We start from the raw sequence: 21,344 nt of genomic DNA, 5'->3' as shown, positions 1-21,344 counted from the left end.
CATTGTTGGCTCTAAACATGACAAATGGTTTGTCATTATTAAAATGATGACTAAAAGGAGAGCCAAGTGAATGTGAAGTGTCAGACACCAGAGCTTCAGACAACATCATGAGCTTTGAAGATCTGTATAAAGTCATCCAAGCTGGTGACTGGAAAATGAAGCCCTCAAAAGTTAGGTTGAAACTCTGTGATTAACTGATCTTTCATGTCAAGAAGTCAAAAGAAATAATCCAGATAGTAGGTACTAAACAAAATCTACTTTAAGCTGAAGCAAGTCTAAAGATTGGACTAAGCTGAAAATGTGTTGCTGGTTAAAGCACAGCAGGTCAGGCAGCATCCAAGGAACGGGATATTCGACGTTTCGGGCCAGTGCCATTCATCAGGATTCCTGATGAAGGGCTCTGGCCCGAAACGTTGAATTTCCCGTTCCTTGGATGCTGCCTGACCTGCTGTGCTTTAACCAGCAACACATTTTCAGCTCTGATCTCCAGCATCTGCAGACCTCATTTTTTACTTAAAGATTGGACTAATAATCCTAAACATGCCAGAGCAGATCTGCAGCATTTGTTCAGTCACAATGCCATTGACTATTGAATCGATGTTAAAAGATTACATAGATGTCTGTACAGGTCTCAATGTCGTCCCAGTGAATATCATCTCAGAGTACTGCTGATGGAAATGTAAGATCAAAATGTAAGCCATAGGGAGGGGCTGAATAGGTTGGGGCTGTTTTCCCTGGAGTATCTGAGGCTGAGGGGTGACCTGATAGAGGTTTATAAAGTCATGAGAGGCATGGATAGGCTAAAAGGAAGGTCTTTTCCCTGGGGTTGGGGAGTCCAGAGCTAGAGGGCATAGGTTTAGGTTGAGAGGGGAAAGATTTAAAAGAAATCTAAGGGGCAACATTTTCATGCAGAGGGTGGTTCGTGTATGGAATGAGCTGCCAGAGGAAATGGTGGAGGCTGGTACAATTATAACATTTAGAAGGCATCTGGATGGGTATATGAATAGGAAGGGTTTAGAGGGATATGGGCCAAGTGCTGGTAAATGGGACTAGATGGTCGGCATGAACGAGTTGGACTGAAGTGTCTATTTCTGTGCTGTACATCTCTACAACTCTATGACATGCTGAGGAGAATTCCAGCTGCTTTCTGAAACACAATAGACATACAAAAACATAATGTGTGGATATGACAGTTCCCACAATAAAGAAACTTATGCAATCATTCAGGTCAGGAAGAGTGTGAGAAATAAGTTCACAACAATAAATTGCAGTTGAAGCTTGATTCTGGAGTACAGAGTAACCACATTCTGCAAAGATTGCACCATAAGGTTTTCAGAGAAAATAAAACAGTTATTTAAGGAAACAAAAGCAGAAATGCTGACAAAATGCAGCATGTTTGTCAGCATCTATGGGAAGAAAACAGAATTAGCAGTTCAACTCTGGTGAGTCTTTATCAGAACTGTTAACAGCTAGGAAAATGCGATGTTTATGCTGATGCCGAAGTTGGTGGATAGTAGAGGGGACGATGAGTGAATAGGTGGAGATGGAGACGAGAGAGCAGTAGAGATATGAAAGGAGTAGGTAAACAAGGAGATTGTGGATAGCAGGCAAGTATAGAAGAAATGCTGAATAAATAATAATAACTAAGAGTAGGAGAGAATCTTTGAGCTCTCCTGAAAGTTACCTATATAATGTGATGATAGGCTTAGGAGTAGGTGAAAATGGAAAGATGCCCTGAAACCAGCCAACATCATGCTGAAGGCATACAGGAGAATCTGAGGTTGAACAGTAGAAGGAATGGAAACCAGGGGACCACGCAAAGGAAAAGATGTCAACTGCATCTCCAACATCACTGAAACAGTGTAGATATAGAAGTGTAATTTCTCTAGTTTGAGTTTCAGTAATAGATACTGTCAAGAAATGAGATGCAACATTATTTTGTTACATATTTTAAAGATCATTCTAATTGGCTTATGTATTTAGTGCAGTAAATTTCTGTTGCCAAAGAAAATCTGCAGCATCATGTGAATATCTTTGAAATGACTAACCGCCTTATAACTAACTAATAAATAATATGATTTATCAAGCCAAGTTTCATTCCAAGATCTGACTTGTCACTGGGACTGTAAGAGTTTAACATTGGACAAGATGATATCAGCATTGCCAGGTGCAAAGATCTTTAGCAAGCTCAGTATCAGAAGCCAATACTGTACTAGAGAATAAAGCTGGATGAGGAATTTTCACTGTTGACACTTTTCAAAGCACCCTTTACTGATTTTAAAAAATTCCAGTTTCTAACTTATGGCCTTAAAATGAGTGACATTATATTCCAGCAAAAAATAGATGAGGTATACCAAATATGCAAAGCAGCAGTTGGTATCGCTGATGATATCCAGATCAAGGGTATAGATGACAAAGAGCCTGCCTGCCATCTGTGTGAAGATATGGAGATTACCAGGAAAGCTGGGGTAAAGCTAAACACAGGCAAATAGTTAAAATCCTGGCTAATGTTACGACTGGACGAGTCTGATCCCAGAATGAAATGTGTTCTTTTTATCTATATAATGTGGTCATTCACTGAAACATAAGCACACAAGGCTGCCAATTTCCTTTAACAATATAATAAAAGTTTATTATACAAACCAAACTATCCAAACATAGAACAGTTTGAAAGATCTTAGAATACACAGCAAAACAAAGTGTCATCTATTCCCAACATTACCACATTATGGTGATTTGAGTCCACACAGATTATCCTTCTTTTCAAATCTTGAATTGATTCTGCCCAGCTACTTTTTCCTGTGACTTGTGATGACTTCTTACATGAATATTCACAAACTGAGATTGTAAGCTACCTCAGCTTTCGATAGTCCACAGATTTCTATCCAAGCACTGCTGCTGTGAAAGGTGCACCAGCTAATGTTCTATTAGGGTAACTTATTTCTTGAACTATTCAATAGTCCTCTGTAGAAAATAAATTAGATTATGTTTCTCATTTCAATCAGATTTCCTCCAAACTGTCCAAAAATCTCCAATCTCTGGGTTTCCTAAACTAAAATTAATCCTCAATAATTCTAACCCAGAACAAGCTAATAGTCTCAATGTTTACACTCCCAGTCATAAACTCAGCCAGACATAAACAATCTTCTATTAATACTCCAGGTGACCCTGCACCCTGGCACATACTAGATTTGGTCAATATTCTAGAAATGGCTCTTCCTGTCTTTACCTTTATGGCAAGCCCTTCACAAAGTAACCAATTGTTATATGCAAGTATTTTGAAATACAAACTTGGGAAAGTATACCAAAATCACATATCTTTCATCATAAAACATACTGTTAAAGTGATAGAATGTCAGTTGTTTGGCATTATGTACAAAACTGACAGAGTCAAGCAAAAGTGCTAGAAAAGTCGCAACTGTGTCAGAGCTAGAAGCTTCAATAGGCAGGAAAGAGTTGAGATGTTTCTCTTATTGATCCAATACAGGAGTTCTTTTAAACCTCTAATATCATAGCACGTAATGAACCCACAAGAACTGATGAGAGATGACACAGCATACCAAGCGGTCAGAGTCACATGATAAGACCACAAACTCAAATGCAAAGAGACCCAACCTATCATACCACAACAGAAAGAAAACCAGCATTCTGAACATTAGTGCTTCATCGAAAAGATTGGAAACAGCGCCGGCAGAAGAGGGAAAACTTACAGCATTCACAGCCAAATATCTAGCTGCAGCCAAGAACACATAGAGCAACAAATAGCTTTTAACCAGGTGTGTATGGATGAGCGAAATTCCATACGTTTCCTCATTGGAGGAAGTTCACAGTGGAGAGTAATCACTTCCCACTAAAGTAAATCGTCAAGGAAAGTTTGTGTCGAGCACCAGCAAGATTGCAAAGATATTTTGAGGTTTCAAAGTTACAGTTTTGATCTGATTTACAAACGAGCAAAGAGATAGTGCTATTGGATCCCCTAACCTGTTTATCATCACAGGAGAACTCAAGAGATAAAATATTATGATATAAAAATCTATCATCTAGTGAGCATAAAATAACTGAACTAAGTCAGAAGTGAGACCAGTAGAGATGAAGCAATATAGATGTTCTCCCATCAAGTGATCGAAGTCTAACCTGAAAGGTTTTTACATGCAATACATGCCAGGTACAGAAACATGCAAGGGAAGAAGAGATAGTAATTAATGAAGTACCATGCAGATTATAGAATATTGGGAACCGATTTATTCTCATTGATATTTCATTGCTGCAGGTTACTACTCAAAAAAAAACTTCATCCAAAAGTTAAAAGATCTGAGAGCTGCAAATTCATTTCAGCAGAACAAGTTTTGTTTGCTGAGCAAGGGATCTTTGAGTGAATTAATGTGAATCCAATTCATCTTAAAAAATATTAAGAAATTCACCAATCAATACAGATTTAATATCCCTAGGGGACAGGGGTTTATAAAAAGACATGTTCAGATGATCAAAAGAACCCTCACAAAACAGAAACAGATAATGGAAGAGCCAAAGCTTGCCTTATTGTCATTCGGAATTGCACATCAGAAGACTGACTGGAAATCACTGACAGAGCTGCTAACTTGAAGAAAGTTTAAGAGACCTCTGTCAAGTAAGATACTTTCTGCAAGTGACCACGAGACTATGAAAAACAACTAATTGATGCACAGGTCACTTCTTGGTCCACCAACCACATGGAGGTCATCTCTTCAACAAACTTAGTTCATTACTGCCTTAGCTTTACATGTCAGGGATTCAATCGTAAAATCCTGGAACCCAGTAAAAGTTGTTGGTGAAGGTAAGATTGCTGGGCCATACATCATGGAGACAAAGATCAATCAGCAAATGACAAGGAACAGATTTCATGTTCAACCAGCACCTGAGCTGGAAAAGCAGAGAAGGCTATCAGCAACATCATCTAAAAAAAAGTTAATGATTACAACGGATATATTATTAAAGAGGTACTGTTTTAAAAGAAAAAGGGATGCTATTATTACTTATAAATAATTAGGAACTTGTTACATGATGTTTGTCCATGGTGCCACACTTACTGCTGCACTGCAATACGTACTAAGGAACAATGAACTGGTTTACCAACTATATGGAGCACTGCATGTGATGAAGTTGCCCATTTTGAGTTTAAAGGTGTGATTATTTCAAACTTTTAAGAACCAGAAGAGATACTTAATGGACCACAGTTTCCATTCAAAGAATAAATCAATGAATAATAATAGGTTGACAAGAATAAAAACTATAAAGCTTGAAGGATTGAAAGGAACTTTTTTCTTGTAGGAAATGGAAGAAATGACGTTTGCAATTATTCAACCATTACACTGCAAGAAAATGAAAGGAGGTGTGTAACCTGAAATTTGAGAATGTCAAGAAGGTGTTTGAATTCCTGCCAAAGGTTGATGGGTTTATACATAATCATGCAAATTGGACTATCTCATCATCTCAGCCTTGGAAGTTCAAATAAAGAATTTTGAAATAGTGAGAAAATGAGAGAGGGAAAGGAAACTGCTTTCACAGATTTTTTTCTAAAACACAAATATACTTTCTGTTTCTGCTTGCAACAACTGTGTATATATAAACCAGCTAAAGTATTTTAACTAGCATTCTAACATTGCGTTTTCACCACGTTTCTATTCTATAGAGAAAGTAACAAATTTAACAGTGTGTTCTCCTATAACCGACGTTACTCTTTTATTGACATCGTAGACATGTGATAACTGTTAAGAACGCAAGTCCCTCTTTCTAAAGAACAGCCTTGCTTTTCCGAACTGGGTCCCAGTAGCAGGCAGACATTGTGATGCAGATCAATCTTTGCCAGCACTACTCTGGCCACTGTAAATCATGCAGGCACGTCTCCCATGCACCTTCGAATTGAAGAGAACTGCCTGCCATCTTTTTTCTACTTTCCCATATCAATGTATATGAGATCAGGAAATTAGTGGTAAACGGTAGGTATATATTCAGATTCCTTCCTCATAGTGCTATTCTCGAGTATTCCAAAGTGTTCCTGCAGCACTGTGACATTTCACAGTGTATTTTCTATCATGTTATTATCTGTCAGCCAGAACTTTGAGGTGGAAGAAAAGAAGCCCTTTGCATGAAAAATACAACTGGTCAAAAGAAGCCTGCACTGACCTTGCTGAGACTCAGATTGTACAGTGAGATGAGCAGAGGAGTGGTATGCTGGTTTGTCATCAAATTCTGCTGCAGTTTTAAAGACATCTACAGGTAAATTGTCCATTACATCTGAAAAGAAAAACAATTGTGTATCTTAACTGAAATTTTTTAGTTGGTGTTCGTCAATGCGATTAAATGTGAAACAAGCTCACCTTTGATTACTCGTTTCTTGTTTGTATGGTCCACTACCTGAAGTCAAAATTATTGGGAAGAAAATTGAGATTTTAAGTGTCACAAACCAACATATATCATATAAATTTACAAAAATGGCATTTTCCAACTATTCAGACCTTTGGCTCAGTAGAGGCTTTTTAAAATCAGAGTAACAACACTACCAAAAAACATCAGAAACTCAACAAATCCTTCCAATCTTCTGCATTTATAGCTGTTTGCTTCCAAGTTGAGTCAGAGCTCTTGTTGATAGCACCATTGTTTTCTAACTAAAAGGCATTATAAAACAAATTTGTGGTTGTTGCTAACACATGTTCTTCCCCTTAGGTGCTGTCTTCATCCCTTTCAGAGCAACCACCATCATCCCATTCTTTAAAGTATATGCATCTCACATCCCTTTGTTCTTGCAAACTAATATCCTTTGCCAATCTTCTCTTACTTTTCAAATACTTGAATATGATGTCAAATCCAAAAGTTCTATGTTCTGTCAGTTGGTTTGTATCCCTCAAATTTCCATCGTACCCAACAACAAAATTGGTCTACACATTGGGAAAGGCAGTTTTAAAAAAAATCCGGAAATTAACACACTAGTTGCACTGGTCCTCCATTTTGAATTGTGCTGGTGAGTCAGATCAATGCACGTCATTCCCTGGTTTTACTGGTCCTTCCTTTTGGGAAAAGTTACGTTTTACATGCTGACCATCTATAGTTTCCTTCCATGATATATCCGCTTCTTTAGATACAGTCAACTACCAGTTTTTCCTTAGATTTCTCCTCTGGCATCCAGCTCAGTATCCGTCTTTACTTTATTCCACCCTTGCGTAACATATATAAGATGACACCCCACCAATGTCTTCATATCAACTCCACACAATTACATCAGCTTCATCAAAAATCAGCCCTTGTCTCCACTCATTGCTCATCTATATGCTGCTGGTTGAGGATGCTATTTGTAGTTATGGGGTATACATCGACCTGCATATTGAGAACGTCTGTTCTAACACCTCAGGACAACATTCATCCCCTTCACTACCTCTTGTTGTCTGACTGATTTGTTAAATTTCGGTGTTGAATGAGCCACAGTTTCTTCTGGCCATACTGTGGATGAAGTCTGACCCAGCCACATAGAAACTTGGCAATCTATTTATCTCAAACTGAGTTTTTAACCCCATAATCTCTCTGTTATAAAGACTCTGTACTTCCATCTCCATAATATTATCTATCTTTACCTTAGTTCCTTTACTGCTGACATCTTCAAAATGCATTTCACCTGTAAACTTCCATTTAAATGCTCATCTAACTCACCTCCCATTCTACACCCTCTCTAAACCTCACCTCTTCTAAAATGATGCTGCCTGTATCCTATCCCACATCCCACTCACTCAATGATTTCTGACTTCACTGATCTATAAAGTCAATGGGCCTTTGGTTTCTCTAAGACTTAAAACTTAAAACAATCATTATTTTATGTTATTGTCCCTAAAATTCTCTCGGAATCTCTCTTGCCCTGCAAGCAGACCCTTTTGCTGAGCTCCAGCATGTCCTTAGTACCTTCAATTATAATGAGAGATCTCAGATTAACTGGTTTGTAAAGCCCTGTGTACCCTGATAACTCTTTATAGATTTGTAATTCATGAATTACACCAATTAATACAAGAACATGAGAGGATCCAATTAAAATTGTTCACTGCCTTATTTAGTATGTCAACTACTGTTCACTTGTATGATTCTTGCCTCTGAGTTAGAAGGCAATAAGTTCAAGACCCAATTCAAACATTGAAGCCATAATCTAAGGTAGCACTTCAGTACTACACGGAGGAAGAGCTGCAGGTTTTGAAATGCTATCATTCAAGTCCAATCTACCTTCTCAAATGGACAAAAAAGATCCCATGGGACTGTTGAAAACAAGCAGGGCTCTGTGGTCCTGATGAACTTTGAGACATGTTGAAGCATGAAAATGTCTCAATGAATAGGTCATTACTCAGATTTCTTTTACTACCCTCCTGCACCGTGCCCACATAGAATTATTTTACTGACATAGACTATAGATTATTTTTGTTAATTATTCATGGGTACTTGGTTTTGATCCTCAGTGTTTTGTGGTTTAATTTCAAACTTTGAGATGAAAGACAATCACATAGTTGTCAAGTATTTACTTTTGGGTGATCAGTTTTCTTGGCTCAATTTATAGCTTTAAATTAATGGGAGGTAGGTATAGGACAGATGTTAGGGGTAGATTCTTTATTCAGCGAGTCGTGACTTCATGGAATGCCCTGCCAGTAGCAGTGGTGGACTCTACCTCTTTCTGGGCATTTAAACGGCATTGGATAGGCATATGGAGGGTAGTGGGCTAGTGTAGGTTAGGTGGACTTGGGTCGGCGCAACATCGAGGGCCAAAGGGCCTGTACTGCGCTGTATTTTTCTATTTTCTATAATTCATGCTAATAACTCCGAATTTCAAAATCATGCTGCTTCTAACTCATTTTGTGACTCCTCATAATGCCCTTTCTTCTTGTTCCTGTCTCTACTGAACATACACAATCACAGAAGAAATAGACTTTAATACTGCCACATATTGAGTTTATTCTCAATTAGATATTTAATTAATGTCTTTGATGACTGCTAATATCCCTTTACCAGGTAGAATCACAGAATGATGCAAGACAGCAAGAGGCCATTCTGTCCATTTTTTGAACTAACTATTAACTGGGTTCACTCCCCTGTTCTCTCATTGCCCTTCAGGAATATCATTCAGATTACTCTGTCGATTTACTCTGTTGCCAATTACATTAAATCTGTGGCATCTGGCACTCTGCATATCTGAAGAAGATGAGAGGATTATGGCCAATGCTTTCATTATTTCCACTCATACTCAGCAAGCTAGGTCATATCCCATCTGGACCAAGCAGTCTTTCCAATTAGAATGATACAACCCTTTAGGTGTCTCCTCTTTACCTATTCTTTTATCTGACCCATGTTATTTACCACCTTTGCATGAACTGTGATGTTTTCAACATCTGCTTATTTAATGAAGACAGATACAAAGTATTCATTTAGCACCTCAGCTGTGCTTCAGAAGAAGATTAGTCTTTTGATCCCTAATTGACCATGCCTTTCCTTGGACTACTCCTTTACTATTTATATCCTCATAAATTAGCCTCTAACCTATCACCATACACGATTTGTTGGTTAATTCAAGTTTCAATTCTCCATGTCAATTTTGTGTTCCACTCTGTTGAACTGGGAGAGAGGACAAATCAAACTTTAAAAGTATGGAATGATTCTTTTTTTTCTCTCTCTTCTTGAAGCAATCCATCATTAAACAACAATTAGCAAACTTTGCATTAGAAAACTTTTTTTGTTACTTCTGTTGAGATAATTTGCATCGGCCAAAGTCTACGTGGTAACAAATCTAGGTCCTGGGGATTGTGTCAAAGAGGGATGGCACATCTGACATGCCATCTGTATTCAGGTGAAGATCAGTCAACAGTTTAATGTATGACATAAAGGATAAAAGGAGAGAGGAAAAGGTGTTTTATTTTGTAGGATCTGCAGGGGGTTACAGAGAAAACAATATTTTATGCTGCATTCAAACAATGATTCAAAGTGGAAGATTTGCAAATCATCCACGTTCACCAGCTGATTTAAGTGTGTCTTTATTCAAAGAAATCCTTCATTGATGATGTAGGTACAGCATTTTGTATATGGTGTTTCTTTAAATTGGTGACTTACAGTCAGCTTGTACAAGTACGTATCATCAATTGATACAGTACTACCAATAATAACTGAAGTCCCACCTGAGTTGAATTTTAATGGGAAGTGCAGAGAATTAATGTCCCTTTATGCAACAGGACAAACAAGTTACAGGGGAATTGTTTTACTGCAGTATGAGTGATGAAATTAATTAAATTTAAATGTACACATAAATGGTTCTTACTAATTTCATATATAGACTTGCAGAAATTGGTTTCTTGGAGCTATGGTCTTATAACAATAAAATGTAGCAAATAAAACACATTGCTATTGTTGGCTGCTTTGACACTCATTCAGACAACCTGCTTCTATTGACATTCTGTGTGGCTTGGGCAGACCATTTAGTAGCTGAAAAATGTATTGCTGGAAAAGTGCAGCAGGTCAGGCAGCATCCAAGGAGCAGGAGAATCGACGTTTCAGGCACAAGCACTTCTTCAGGCCCTGAAGAAGAGCTTATGGCCAAAACGTCGATTCTCCTGCTCCTTGGATGCTTCCTGACCTGCTGTGCTTTTCCAGCAACACATCTTTCAGCTCTGATCTCCAGCATCTGCAGTCCTCACTTTCTCCCAGACCATTTAGTAGTTCTTATTGATTAGTAAACATACATTCATGCATTACTTTGTTTTCAGGAGTTTAAAATTTCCTGTTAGTGAATCATATGCTATGTACAGATCTAAATTTTCACAGACAAATTCAATTGTAGAATGTGCGCTGAAAACACTATTTAAGATCCTGAAATCCAAAGTAAATAAAAATAAAAATTCCTTAGTCACAGGCTTTTATTCAGGACTGTTTAAAGTTACTTGTCTTTTTAGGTTGCCGGTGTTTCTGGACTTATCCATTAACTTTTGTATATGAGTGTGCTTAGCAAGTCTCACTTAATTTCTAATAAAGCTATTTTAGTAGGCCTTCGGAAAATGGTAATAGCTTACACACTATCAAATATTTTTAAGCTAATTTTTCAGGTCCTCAGTTGAATTGGAAGTCAGAGTGGAAGAATATGTGAAGTTATTATATTGGAATCCTATTTCTTTTATTAAAATGTCCTTTGGAGGAACTAAGGATTAGTGAAATTCTTTGAAAATGAGCAGAACAGGCTGTTTGTAACTAGTGCATCACACAAGCAAGCTGGGGAAACAAATTCAGAATTAACACAGCAACACAGTGGTTATTCCAATCACCTTGTTTACAAGCAATTTAATATTGTTAGTGAGTTTCCAGCAGGGATCTTTTGTGAACTGATCACTCAAGTCTTCAGTCTCAGTACTGATTAGTTCTTCAAATTTGGTGGGATTATTCAGACACCACAGATCCTGGGGAACATTCTGATTTTTAATCTAAATAAAACAGAACACAAGCTTTGTGAGATTGGACGTAGAACAACACAATTGGGATTTTTGACGACTTTAATATTATTTTTTCACAATTAATAATCTCCAAGTACAATTTCTATTGTTTTGTGGCAGCTATAATATGCATAACAAGATCCCATAAACAGCAATGCAATGTGGATTGAAATAACACTTTATAATTTATTTGCATTTATCATTCAAAACAGAGAACTAGCAGAGCGAATTAACACAATCAAGTTCTGAATAGGCAGATGTGGATCTCACATTTTGCTGATCTTGAAAATGGAAGTATTTTAGAACAAGTTACTACAGGGCAGGAAGGCTAAGAAAATTAAGATACAGACATAATTCCATACCGCTTCTCTGTCTCTTTCAAAATGGATATTTTGCGATAACGGAGAGTTAATGGTTGCGGTAATTAGCAGTGTAACTGCACAGAACTGTATGGGCTCTATTTTTTTCAACAAGATATATGGTCATTAACAAATTCTTCAGTTTAATGAATATTTTTTTCTTTATTCATGAGGGCGTCATGAGCTAGTCAGTCTTTATTGCCCATCCAAGAGTCAACCACATTCCTGTGGGTCTGGAGTCACGGTGGCACAGTGGTTAGCACTGCTGCCTCACAGCGCCAGAGACCTGGGTTCAATTCCCGACTCAGGCGACTGACTGTGTGGAGTTTGCACATTCTCCCTGTGTCTGCGTGGGTTTCCTCCGGGTGCTCCGGTTTCCTCCCACAGTCCAAAGATGTGCGGGTCAGGTGAATTGGCCATGCTAAATTGCCCGTAGTGTTAGGTAAGGGGTAAATGTAGGGGTATGGGTGGGTTGCGCTTCGGCGGGTCGGGATGGACTTGTTGGGCCGAAGGGCCTGTTTCCACACTGTAAGTAATCTAATAGGCCAAACCAGGTAAGGATGGCAGTTTCCTTCCCTAAAGGACACTAGTGAACCCAGATGGGTGGTTTCTGACAATCCATAATACTTTCATGGCCATTAGACTCTTAATTCCAGATATTTATTGAATTCAACTTTCACCACCTGTCATGGCAGGATTCGAACCCAGTTATCTGGGTCAACAGTCCAACAATAACACCACTAGGCCATTGCCTCCCCTTCATTTCAAATCTATAATTTTTACAATTCATATTTTTTGTAAATAAATTCTGCTTGTCTCAGTTTTGCTGTGCTAACTAACACAAACAGGAACACAAGTCAAGACATTATAATTTGTCTCAATGGGCAAGGATGGATAAATATCAGGTAAGGTTACTGATCATCTGCTACGTTACATGACCTTCCCAACATTGTGACAGACCTTGGGTAAGGTTAGGATCAGGTTTAGCTGAAGTGCCCCTCACTTCCAGGTCAATAATTCATTCTTGCATTTGGTGAACTATCATAGGGATAGATGCAAACAGCCATGAAACCATCGCTCACTAGGAGTCAACAAAATGAGAAAAGGGCAATTATGGATAAACAAGAGAAAAAGACAAACTCAGATTATAACTGTGAAATTTATTTTCCCATTTACAAAATATAACAGGAGTGGCTTTCCAACTAATGATATATTGCTTCAATAATGAGTGTCACTGAACTGTTGAAGATTAATTGATTGGGAACCTCTGAAATAAATCTTTGTTAACAGAAGCACTTGCAATTATATTTGTCCTTTCATAACCCAAAACACTTCACAGTTAATGAAGTAGTCGTGAAGTGTAGTAACTGTTTTAATGTAGAAATCATGGTAACTTATTTGTGCACAACCAGCTCCTAAAAATGACAATGCCCTATTATTTGCTTTGGCTGTACATTATTAGACAAATATCACTTCCAAAGTACACTTTGGAAAACCCACCTGCTCAGCTTCGAGTAGCCCCATGCAATCTTTTGCATCCAACTTGGAAGGTCCTGATTTAATATCTCATCCAAAAGAAGCAAAGTCTGACAGTGCAGCATTTTCTCGCTTTTCACTGAAGCATTAATTAGGTGATGTGTTCTAGATTCTGGAGATGAGCTTAAAGATACTCTAAGCCAAACTTCACTCTTAATTGCTGAAGGAATGTGATTTGGAACAAAATATTGGTACATTTATGTTCTGAAAGGTTACATGCAACCTCTGGATTACACACAGACACACCTGGGCAGCTTTCAAGTCATATAGCAAGGCACTTTAAAATAGATTAGAACAAAAACCATTCAAGTACAACAATCAGGCTGCTATAATACCTCTTCAAGTTACCGTGGTTATACAGCCATGTGATCAACTCATTTGGTCCCTTCTTAAATGTGTGGTGATATCTTTATTTAAGAACTGCAAACAATGTTTAATAGCATCTATTAAATATATTTGTCTTAATAAAGCATAACCAGCATAAATGCAGTTAAGTAAATGCAAATGTGATTCACTAGCTTGTATGAGTTCTTTGATTTAGGGGATGGTTGATAAAGGTAGTGGATTTTTGAAGTGCATCTGACAAATGCCACATTTGTCTGGTTAGCAAAACATAAGACCATGAGGTGAAAGAGACAGTGACTATGTGGATTCTATACTGGCTAAGGAAAAGAAAGCACTCATTAGCAAGGTGTGGGGATGTGATGTTATCTATCAAACTAGAAGGCAATGTGCAGTGGCATGACCCAAGATTCAGGATCATTTTGATATCAATAATGTTCCAAATTTGGGTAACATTTAGGGGAAAGTTTTAAAAATTGTAAATGCCACAAAACTTGCAAAGTTACAAAGATAGCAACATACTTCAAGTGAGCACAGGCAGGTGGATGAAATGTGAAACATATGGTGAACAATATTTAATGCTCAATTCTCTAAATGCTTCCAATAAGATGGCAGTGAGTAGGGTTTCTGAGCCTGGGACTCGTCCACTCCCTCCACTTTCCTTTTCTTCTTTTCATTTCTTTTCTTCTTTTTTTACTCTTCCCTTTTTTTTAAACCTCTTGTTGAAGTGCTCAGTCACAGTTAAAAATAACACAACACCAGGTTATAGTCCAACAGGTTTATTTGGAAGCACTAGCTTTTGGAGCGCTGCTCCTTCATCAGGTGGTTGTGGAGTATGATGAAGGAGCGGCGCTCTGAAAACTAGTGCTTCCAAAATAAACCTGTTGGACTATAGTCTGTTGTTGTGTGTTTTGAACTTTATACACCCCAGTGTCCAACGCTGGCATTGCCAAATCGGTCACAGTGACTGCATCAGCAGTAGCAAGTGAGTCCAGCAGCGTGGACACATGGCAGCCATGTTGGAGGTGAGTTTGGGTTCCTGATGGCATCTATGTCTGATGCAGATTCTTGGAGGTGACAGCAGAGGTGGGCTTGGGCCCAGTACAAGACTCGACGGCATCTGCAACAGTTGCATCAGTGAGGTGGGCTCAAATTGGACTTGTGGTGGCGGTGAAGTTGCGTTTGGACTGTGCAGTACCCAGTGGCGTCTGTAATGGCAAGGTCCATACAGGACACATAGTGGTGAGGTTATCAGTGGAGGCGAGATGGAGCTGAAGAGTGGCAACACAGTGAAAGGGACTCATGCCTGATAACCAATCTTAACAAGAAGTACTGCAAATTTGAGCACTTAATTTCTTTATTTATCTGCCTTTATATTCTATGTTTTAGTTTATTTTTCTGTGTATTAAGATAGTGCAAAGAATGGCAACACTACACAATACTTCTCACTAAATTTTGTAACAAATTGCATGTGACAATAAATCAAATAAAGTGAATCATTTTCGTGAGAAGAATATGGAGATTCAATATGAGCTAACTAATACAGACAGGCTGTAAAAGAACCAGAGTCAATTTGAGGAAATAAAAAATTATGCAGTGCCAATGAATTGGAATGAACTTTCTGAGAGGGTGGTGGAAACAGTTTCAACATTAATTTTGTAGAGGAAATTAAACAATGATTTGAGAAAGAAAAATTCCAGCATTGACATGGGGGTGTGGAACACAGACATGATGATCCAAAATACTTCCTCCTCTGCTATGTCTCTGTATAACATCATATCCTAAACATTCCTCTAATATCTCAATGCAACATGATGTTGCTGATTTGATTTGTTCAGAAGAAAGTGGTTTCTTGCATTTACTGGCCGCCTCCTTCGATTTCTGAGCAGATGGTTAATTAGGATGTATCATCTTCGAAAAATGCAGTCTCAAACCACATTGAAAACTAACATTTCCGCAAATCAATTTGTATTTTTCAAATGCTGTTTGTTAACTAAGGATTTTCAAAAACTTAAACAAGAAGGTTCTTAAACATATGAAGAACAAAGAAATTTGTACATCATATGCAAAAAAAACCTCTTTCCCAGAATGTTTTGGCAAACAGGTAAACCAGGGGCTGTTATGACATGCTCAGGAAGCTCCCATGTTTGCTGATTACTCTGGGCTGAGTTAACTGATTCTGAAGATAACAGTTATGGCATTGTAACTGAGGCTATTACTTCAAAGCAACAAGAGGAATATCAGCCAAGGTTACTGATCCTATTCTCCAAACAATCATTACTCCAGCTAAAATGTTCCTGCATTGGACATTGAGTAAGAACACAACAAAAGTAACAACTTGCATTCATATGTCTTTAACCCAAGCCACAGCAGGAGATATCAGGATTGATGACATTGGTTTCAGATTAGATTAGATTAGATTACTTACAGTGGGGAAACAGGCCCTTCGGCCCAACAAGTCCACACCGACCCGCCAAAGCGCAACCCACCCATACCCCTACATTTACCCCTTACCTAACACTACGGGCAATTCAACATGGCCAATTCACCTGACCCGCACATCTTTAGATTGTGGGAGGAAACCGGAGCACCCGGAGGAAACCCACGCAGACACGGGGAGAACGTGCAAACTCCACACAGTCAGTCGCCTGAGGCGGGAATGAAGGGGTAAGTTTTAAGGAGAACCTCAAAGGACGAATGAGGTTGTAAGGAGAAGAGATGAATTTCAGAAGGTCAGGCTGAGTCAGCTCAAGGTCTGGCTGCCAATGGGCAGCAATTAAAATCAGAGATACAGAAGGACTAAAATAAAGGACAGCAGATAGTTGAAAGGTTTGTATTGCTGTTTGAGATGAAAAGTTGGAAAGGATGATGTCTGGAAGGAAACTGAAATAATAATGAGGGCTGCAGATTTGAAACATTATTGAACAAAGAGCCTGCAAGGGATGATAGGTGAACAGAGTTAACAGTAAAAAGATCAGATCAATAGCTTTGTATAATCAAATGGCTTAGTACTTCTACACAGACATTTATTAGAATTCCTTAGTTGTCAAGAGCAGCATGGTAGCTGTTTGGGGTGATTAGATTAGATTCCCCACAGTGTGGGAACAGGCCCTTCGACCCAACTAGTCCACACTGACCCTCTGAAGAGTAACCCACCCAGACCCATTCCCTCCTGACTGATGTACCTAACTCTATGGGCAATTTAGCATGGCCAATTCACCAGACTTGCACATCTTTGGACTGTGGGAAGAAACCAAAGCACCCGAAGGAAACCCTTGCAGACACGGGGAGAATATGCAAACTCCACATAGACAGTCACCTGAGGCTGGAATCGAACCCAGGTCCCTGATGCTGTGAGGTAGCAGAGCCGCACCATGGTGGCATGAAGGCACAGTGGCTCAGTGGTTAGCACTGCTGCCTCACAGTACCAGCAACTGTGCATTGAGTATAGGCATTGGGGCTGTACAGGTCATTGGTTCGGCCACTTTTAGATCAATGTGTCCAATTCTGATCTCCCTGCCATGGGAAAGATATTGTTCAACTTTAAAGAATGCAGAAATGATTTATAAAGATCTTGCTGGGGTTGGAGGTTTGAGCCAAAGGGAGAAGCTGAATAGCAGTATTTTCCCTGGAGCATTGGAGGCCAAGGGGTGATGTTGCAGAAGTTTATAAAATCATAAGGGGCATGGATAGGGTGAATAGCCAAGATGTTTTTCCCAGGGTAGGCGAGTCCAAAATTAGAATGCAAAGGTTTAAGGTGAGAAGGAAAAGATATAAAAGGGACCTAAGGGCAATCTTTTCATGCACAGCATTGTGCATGTATGGAATGAGCTGCCCGAGGAAGTAGTGGAGGCTGGTAAATTACAACATTTAAAACACATCTGGATGGGTACATGAATAGGTAGGGTTTAGAGGGATATGGGCAAAATGCTGGCAAATGGGACTAGATTTATGTAGGATATGTTGTTAGTATGGACAAGTTGGCCTGAAGGATCTGTTTCCAAGCTGCATAACTCTATGACTCTATGGCCTGGCGTGAACTCCACCCTTGGACGACTGTGTGGAGTTTGCATTTTCCCTGTGTCTGCGTGGGTTTTCTCCGGGTGCTCCAGTTTCCTCCCACATTCTAAAGATGTGAAGGTTAGGTGGGTTGGCCATAGGAAATGTTGGATTAGAGGAATGGATAGGGTCTGGGTGGGATGGCCTTTGTAGGGGTGACTGAAGCTAGATGGACAGAATGGACTGCTTGCATACTGTCGAAATTCTATAAAAAAAGGGCCCATCTCCAGTGAGGGTCAGTGCTCTCAGGGAGAGACTCCAATGAGGGTCAGTCCCCCAGTGAAGGTCAGTCCCCCAGTGAGGGTCAGTCCCCCAGTGAGGATCAGTGCTCTCAGGGAGAGACTCCAGTGAGGGTCAGTGCTCTCAGGGATAGTCCCCCAGTGAGGGTCAGTCCCCCAGTGAGGATCAGTGCCCTCTGGTATAGACACGAGTGAGGGTCAGTGCTCTCAGGGAGAGACTCCAGTGAGGGTCAGTCCCCCAGTGAGGGTCAGTCCCCCAGTGAGGGTCAGTGCTCTCAGGGAGAGACTCCAGTGAGGGTCAGTCCCCCTGTGAGGGTCAGTCCCCCAGTGAAGGTCAGTCTCCCAGTGAGGGTCAGTCCCCCAGTGAGGGTCAGTGCTCTCAGGGAGAGAGTCCAGTGAGGGTCAGTCCCCCAGTGAGGGTCAGTCCCCCAGTGAGGGTCAGTGCTCTCAGGGACTGTATTATTAACCTAGCCCTGAGCAGCCGGGCAGGACCTGGTAAATCTCTTGAGCAGTCCCCAACAGCGATAGCCTGACCTTAGCTTTGTGTAAACAGAGGGCGTGCTGGAGATGTTTAAGATGTTTCGGGCACTGCACCTGATGTACCAAGAACCCAGCCACGATCAGGCCACCTGCGTGACCACATTTTTGGGAAGTTCTGGTCTGTGTCTCTGGTGGGAAAAGCTCCGGATGGACAAACACCGCCCTTTCTGGGGCAGGCGCTGCAGCCTCCAGCTCCTTACCCAGTGTAAAGGAGGTCAAATCCAAGCGAAAGGCAACCATTGAAACGCTTCCAAGTTCAGAAACAGTGAAAAGGATCACAGTCCTGGAGAAATCAGTTGCTGTTTATTTGCTTTCAGGCACAATTATCACCTTAAACATGTTCCCGTGTAATGGGAGTTAGAGATTCCTCTCTGCATTCAAGGGAGTCACAGATTTCTTTAATGATCTGTCCAAACAAATGATGTGGCATGTTCAAACTTATTTTTAATGATTCTCGCTTCCCTTTACCGAATACAATAAGAGAGACAATCCGTTTAAATTCTTGAAGTGCTTCCATTTAAACACTGATACCTGAAGGTTTTGACCGGCTTGGACTCTTGTTAAAGTCCAAACTGTGTAAACTTTGTTTCATTTTCGGTTCAACTTGGTTGAAACTTTAATTATTCAAAATGATACGTTCCTCCTCCCCCGCCCCCCCCCAATCCCAATAAACAGTAACAAAGTTTATGCAACTTTGTTTGTAAACATTACAATTCCTCGTTTAATCACAGCATCGACTGTATAAATATCTAACACTCAGCTGTGAAAAGTTTTTTAAAAAAACCCTACTTTCTCTAGATCCCAACCAGACCCGAAGTTCACGCATTATTTGTTAGCAATCCGATTGGTTTGCACACAGTTATGATTATTCCCCCCGCCCGCTGACAGCATTTACCTTGGCGATTTCTCTTGTGAAATGCACAACCATTCCCGCAGTTATGGCGAGTGAGCAGAGCACACTGACCCCGCCGACCAAAGCCAGCTTGCAGTTTGCCGAGGCTCCTGCCCTGGGGCTCGCCCTGATCATAGGGACGGCGGATTCCGAGCTGCTAGACCGGCAATACTGTCCAGCCATGACATCCCCTGGGTTCGAGAACAACACTCACAGCATCCACCCGCCTGGAAGGAAATAACCTCCAGAGAGAGAGAGAAAAAAAATCTTCCAGCGGCTGTGGGTGGGTCCAGAATAGGAGCAGCTTCATTCTACTAGTTACTGGAAATCACTGCCGCTGTAAAGTTCAACTGTTCAATATTGCCTTTGGCTTCTTTCTGGCTTGCTTCCAACAGGGAAATTAGCACGGAATTGTACGGGTCCCAAATGCACGATCCGATTTTATTTTTTAACCAAAACTTCCTTGCATGTCTTTAAATATCAGACCGTGTTGATGCAATCTCAGTAGGTCTGGCAGTCTCCATAGTCGTGACTAAGACTTGGATTGTACACCGTTCTTCTTTCTGTCCTCCTGCCGAAGAATAACTGGGACTTTTATATCGAGAGTGTGGCGCTGGAAAAGCACAACAGGTCAGGCAGCATCCCAGGAGCAGGAATATCGACGTTTCGGCCAAAAGCCCTTCATCAGGAATTCCTGATTTCGATTTTCCTGCTGCCTGACCCGCTGTGCTTTTCCAGCACTACACTCCTGACTCAAATCTCCAGCATCTGCAGTCCTCACTTTCGCCTGGTACTTTTGTATGTTGTTCAAAAGGCAGTTAATTATTCACAGTTAATTGAGACAACAAGATTAACAATGTTTTCACAGAGACCGACTTGTCTTGATCTGGAATAAACTGCATAAAAGGATGCTGGAGACAGATTCAATAGTAAAATTCTCAAACAAATTGAATAAATACTCGAGGAAACAAAATTTACAATAATATAGAAAAAGGGTACAGCAGAGTAATGGGATAATCTAGCAAAAGGCTTGCATGCACTAAATGAGTCAAGTAATTTTCTGTCTTTTCATCATCATATGATTCAGTGAAATATCTGTACCAAAGATACAGTAATAGTAATTAATATAGTAATTAAATCCACACATTTCGAAATTTATTTATTCTCAGACGTCAGCATCTCAGGCCTGGCTGGCCTTTGTTACTTAGCCCTAGTGGAACTAGGAAAGTGGTAGTAGACCATCTTCTTGAACACCTACTGCCGTTGAATACATCTGACTGTCTTGTTAGACTTCTTCCAAAGCTGTAGGAGCTAACTATTTAGTAAATGAATCACAGGCCAGATAAAAATGGCAGCTTTCCTTCCCTAAAGAATTTAAGTGCATTAGTTTGCTTTTTACAACAGCCTTATTTTCAGCTCTTTGTTAAACTGAATTTGAATTCTCACAAGTTTTACAAAACCAGAAAGGTCCTGCAAATGGACAGAATGCTTGGCTCCATCTATGGAGGAGAAGCAGCGTTAATGTTTTGAGTCTTGAAGATTAAAGATAAGTGTTAAGAAACTTATATTGGACTGAAAACAATAATTCTGTTTTGTTTTCTCCACAGATCCTGTTAGCCCTGTTGTGTATTTTTAATACTACTTGTTTGTTTTCAGAATTCCAGCTTCCACTCTATTTTATCTCACATTGCCATGCTGAATTTTTTAATTGACGTTATCTGGATAATTAATTCAGTTGTTTGAAATACTACTCCATTAACAATAACCTCTGCCAGGATATGGTTCAACATTTTCTTAAGTGTATTAGATCTATTAATGTCAATTGCCAAGTAACAATGAAGAATATTTGAATAATAATTGGTCTTTATTACAGGATGGCTGTGCGAAACCAGAAAAGCTTGGA

At 39.8% G+C, this 21,344-nt stretch overlaps 1 protein-coding gene across 1 annotated transcript in view; it reads right to left on the bottom strand.

Moving 5' to 3' along the window:
* tnfsf10l (TNF superfamily member 10, like) overlaps window positions 1-20,107 on the bottom strand; it is a 30,976-nt gene extending 10,869 nt beyond the window's left edge. The window contains exons 1-4 of the mRNA XM_060832728.1: window positions 19,445-20,107; window positions 11,310-11,465; window positions 6,357-6,393; window positions 6,163-6,273 (exon numbers count right to left, since the gene is read on the bottom strand). Coding sequence (XP_060688711.1) covers window positions 6,163-6,273; window positions 6,357-6,393; window positions 11,310-11,465; window positions 19,445-19,624 — 484 coding nt within the window. The 5' untranslated portion in view covers window positions 19,625-20,107. The remainder of the gene's footprint in view (window positions 1-6,162; window positions 6,274-6,356; window positions 6,394-11,309; window positions 11,466-19,444) is intronic.
* Between the last annotated feature and the right edge of the window lie 1,237 nt (window positions 20,108-21,344).

Source organism: Hemiscyllium ocellatum, chromosome 11, assembly GCF_020745735.1.
Source record: "Hemiscyllium ocellatum isolate sHemOce1 chromosome 11, sHemOce1.pat.X.cur, whole genome shotgun sequence".
Classification (NCBI taxonomy): Eukaryota; Metazoa; Chordata; class Chondrichthyes; order Orectolobiformes; family Hemiscylliidae; genus Hemiscyllium; species Hemiscyllium ocellatum.
Note: the sequence above shows the minus strand (reverse complement) of the source record. Positions and strands in the feature narration are given on the sequence as shown.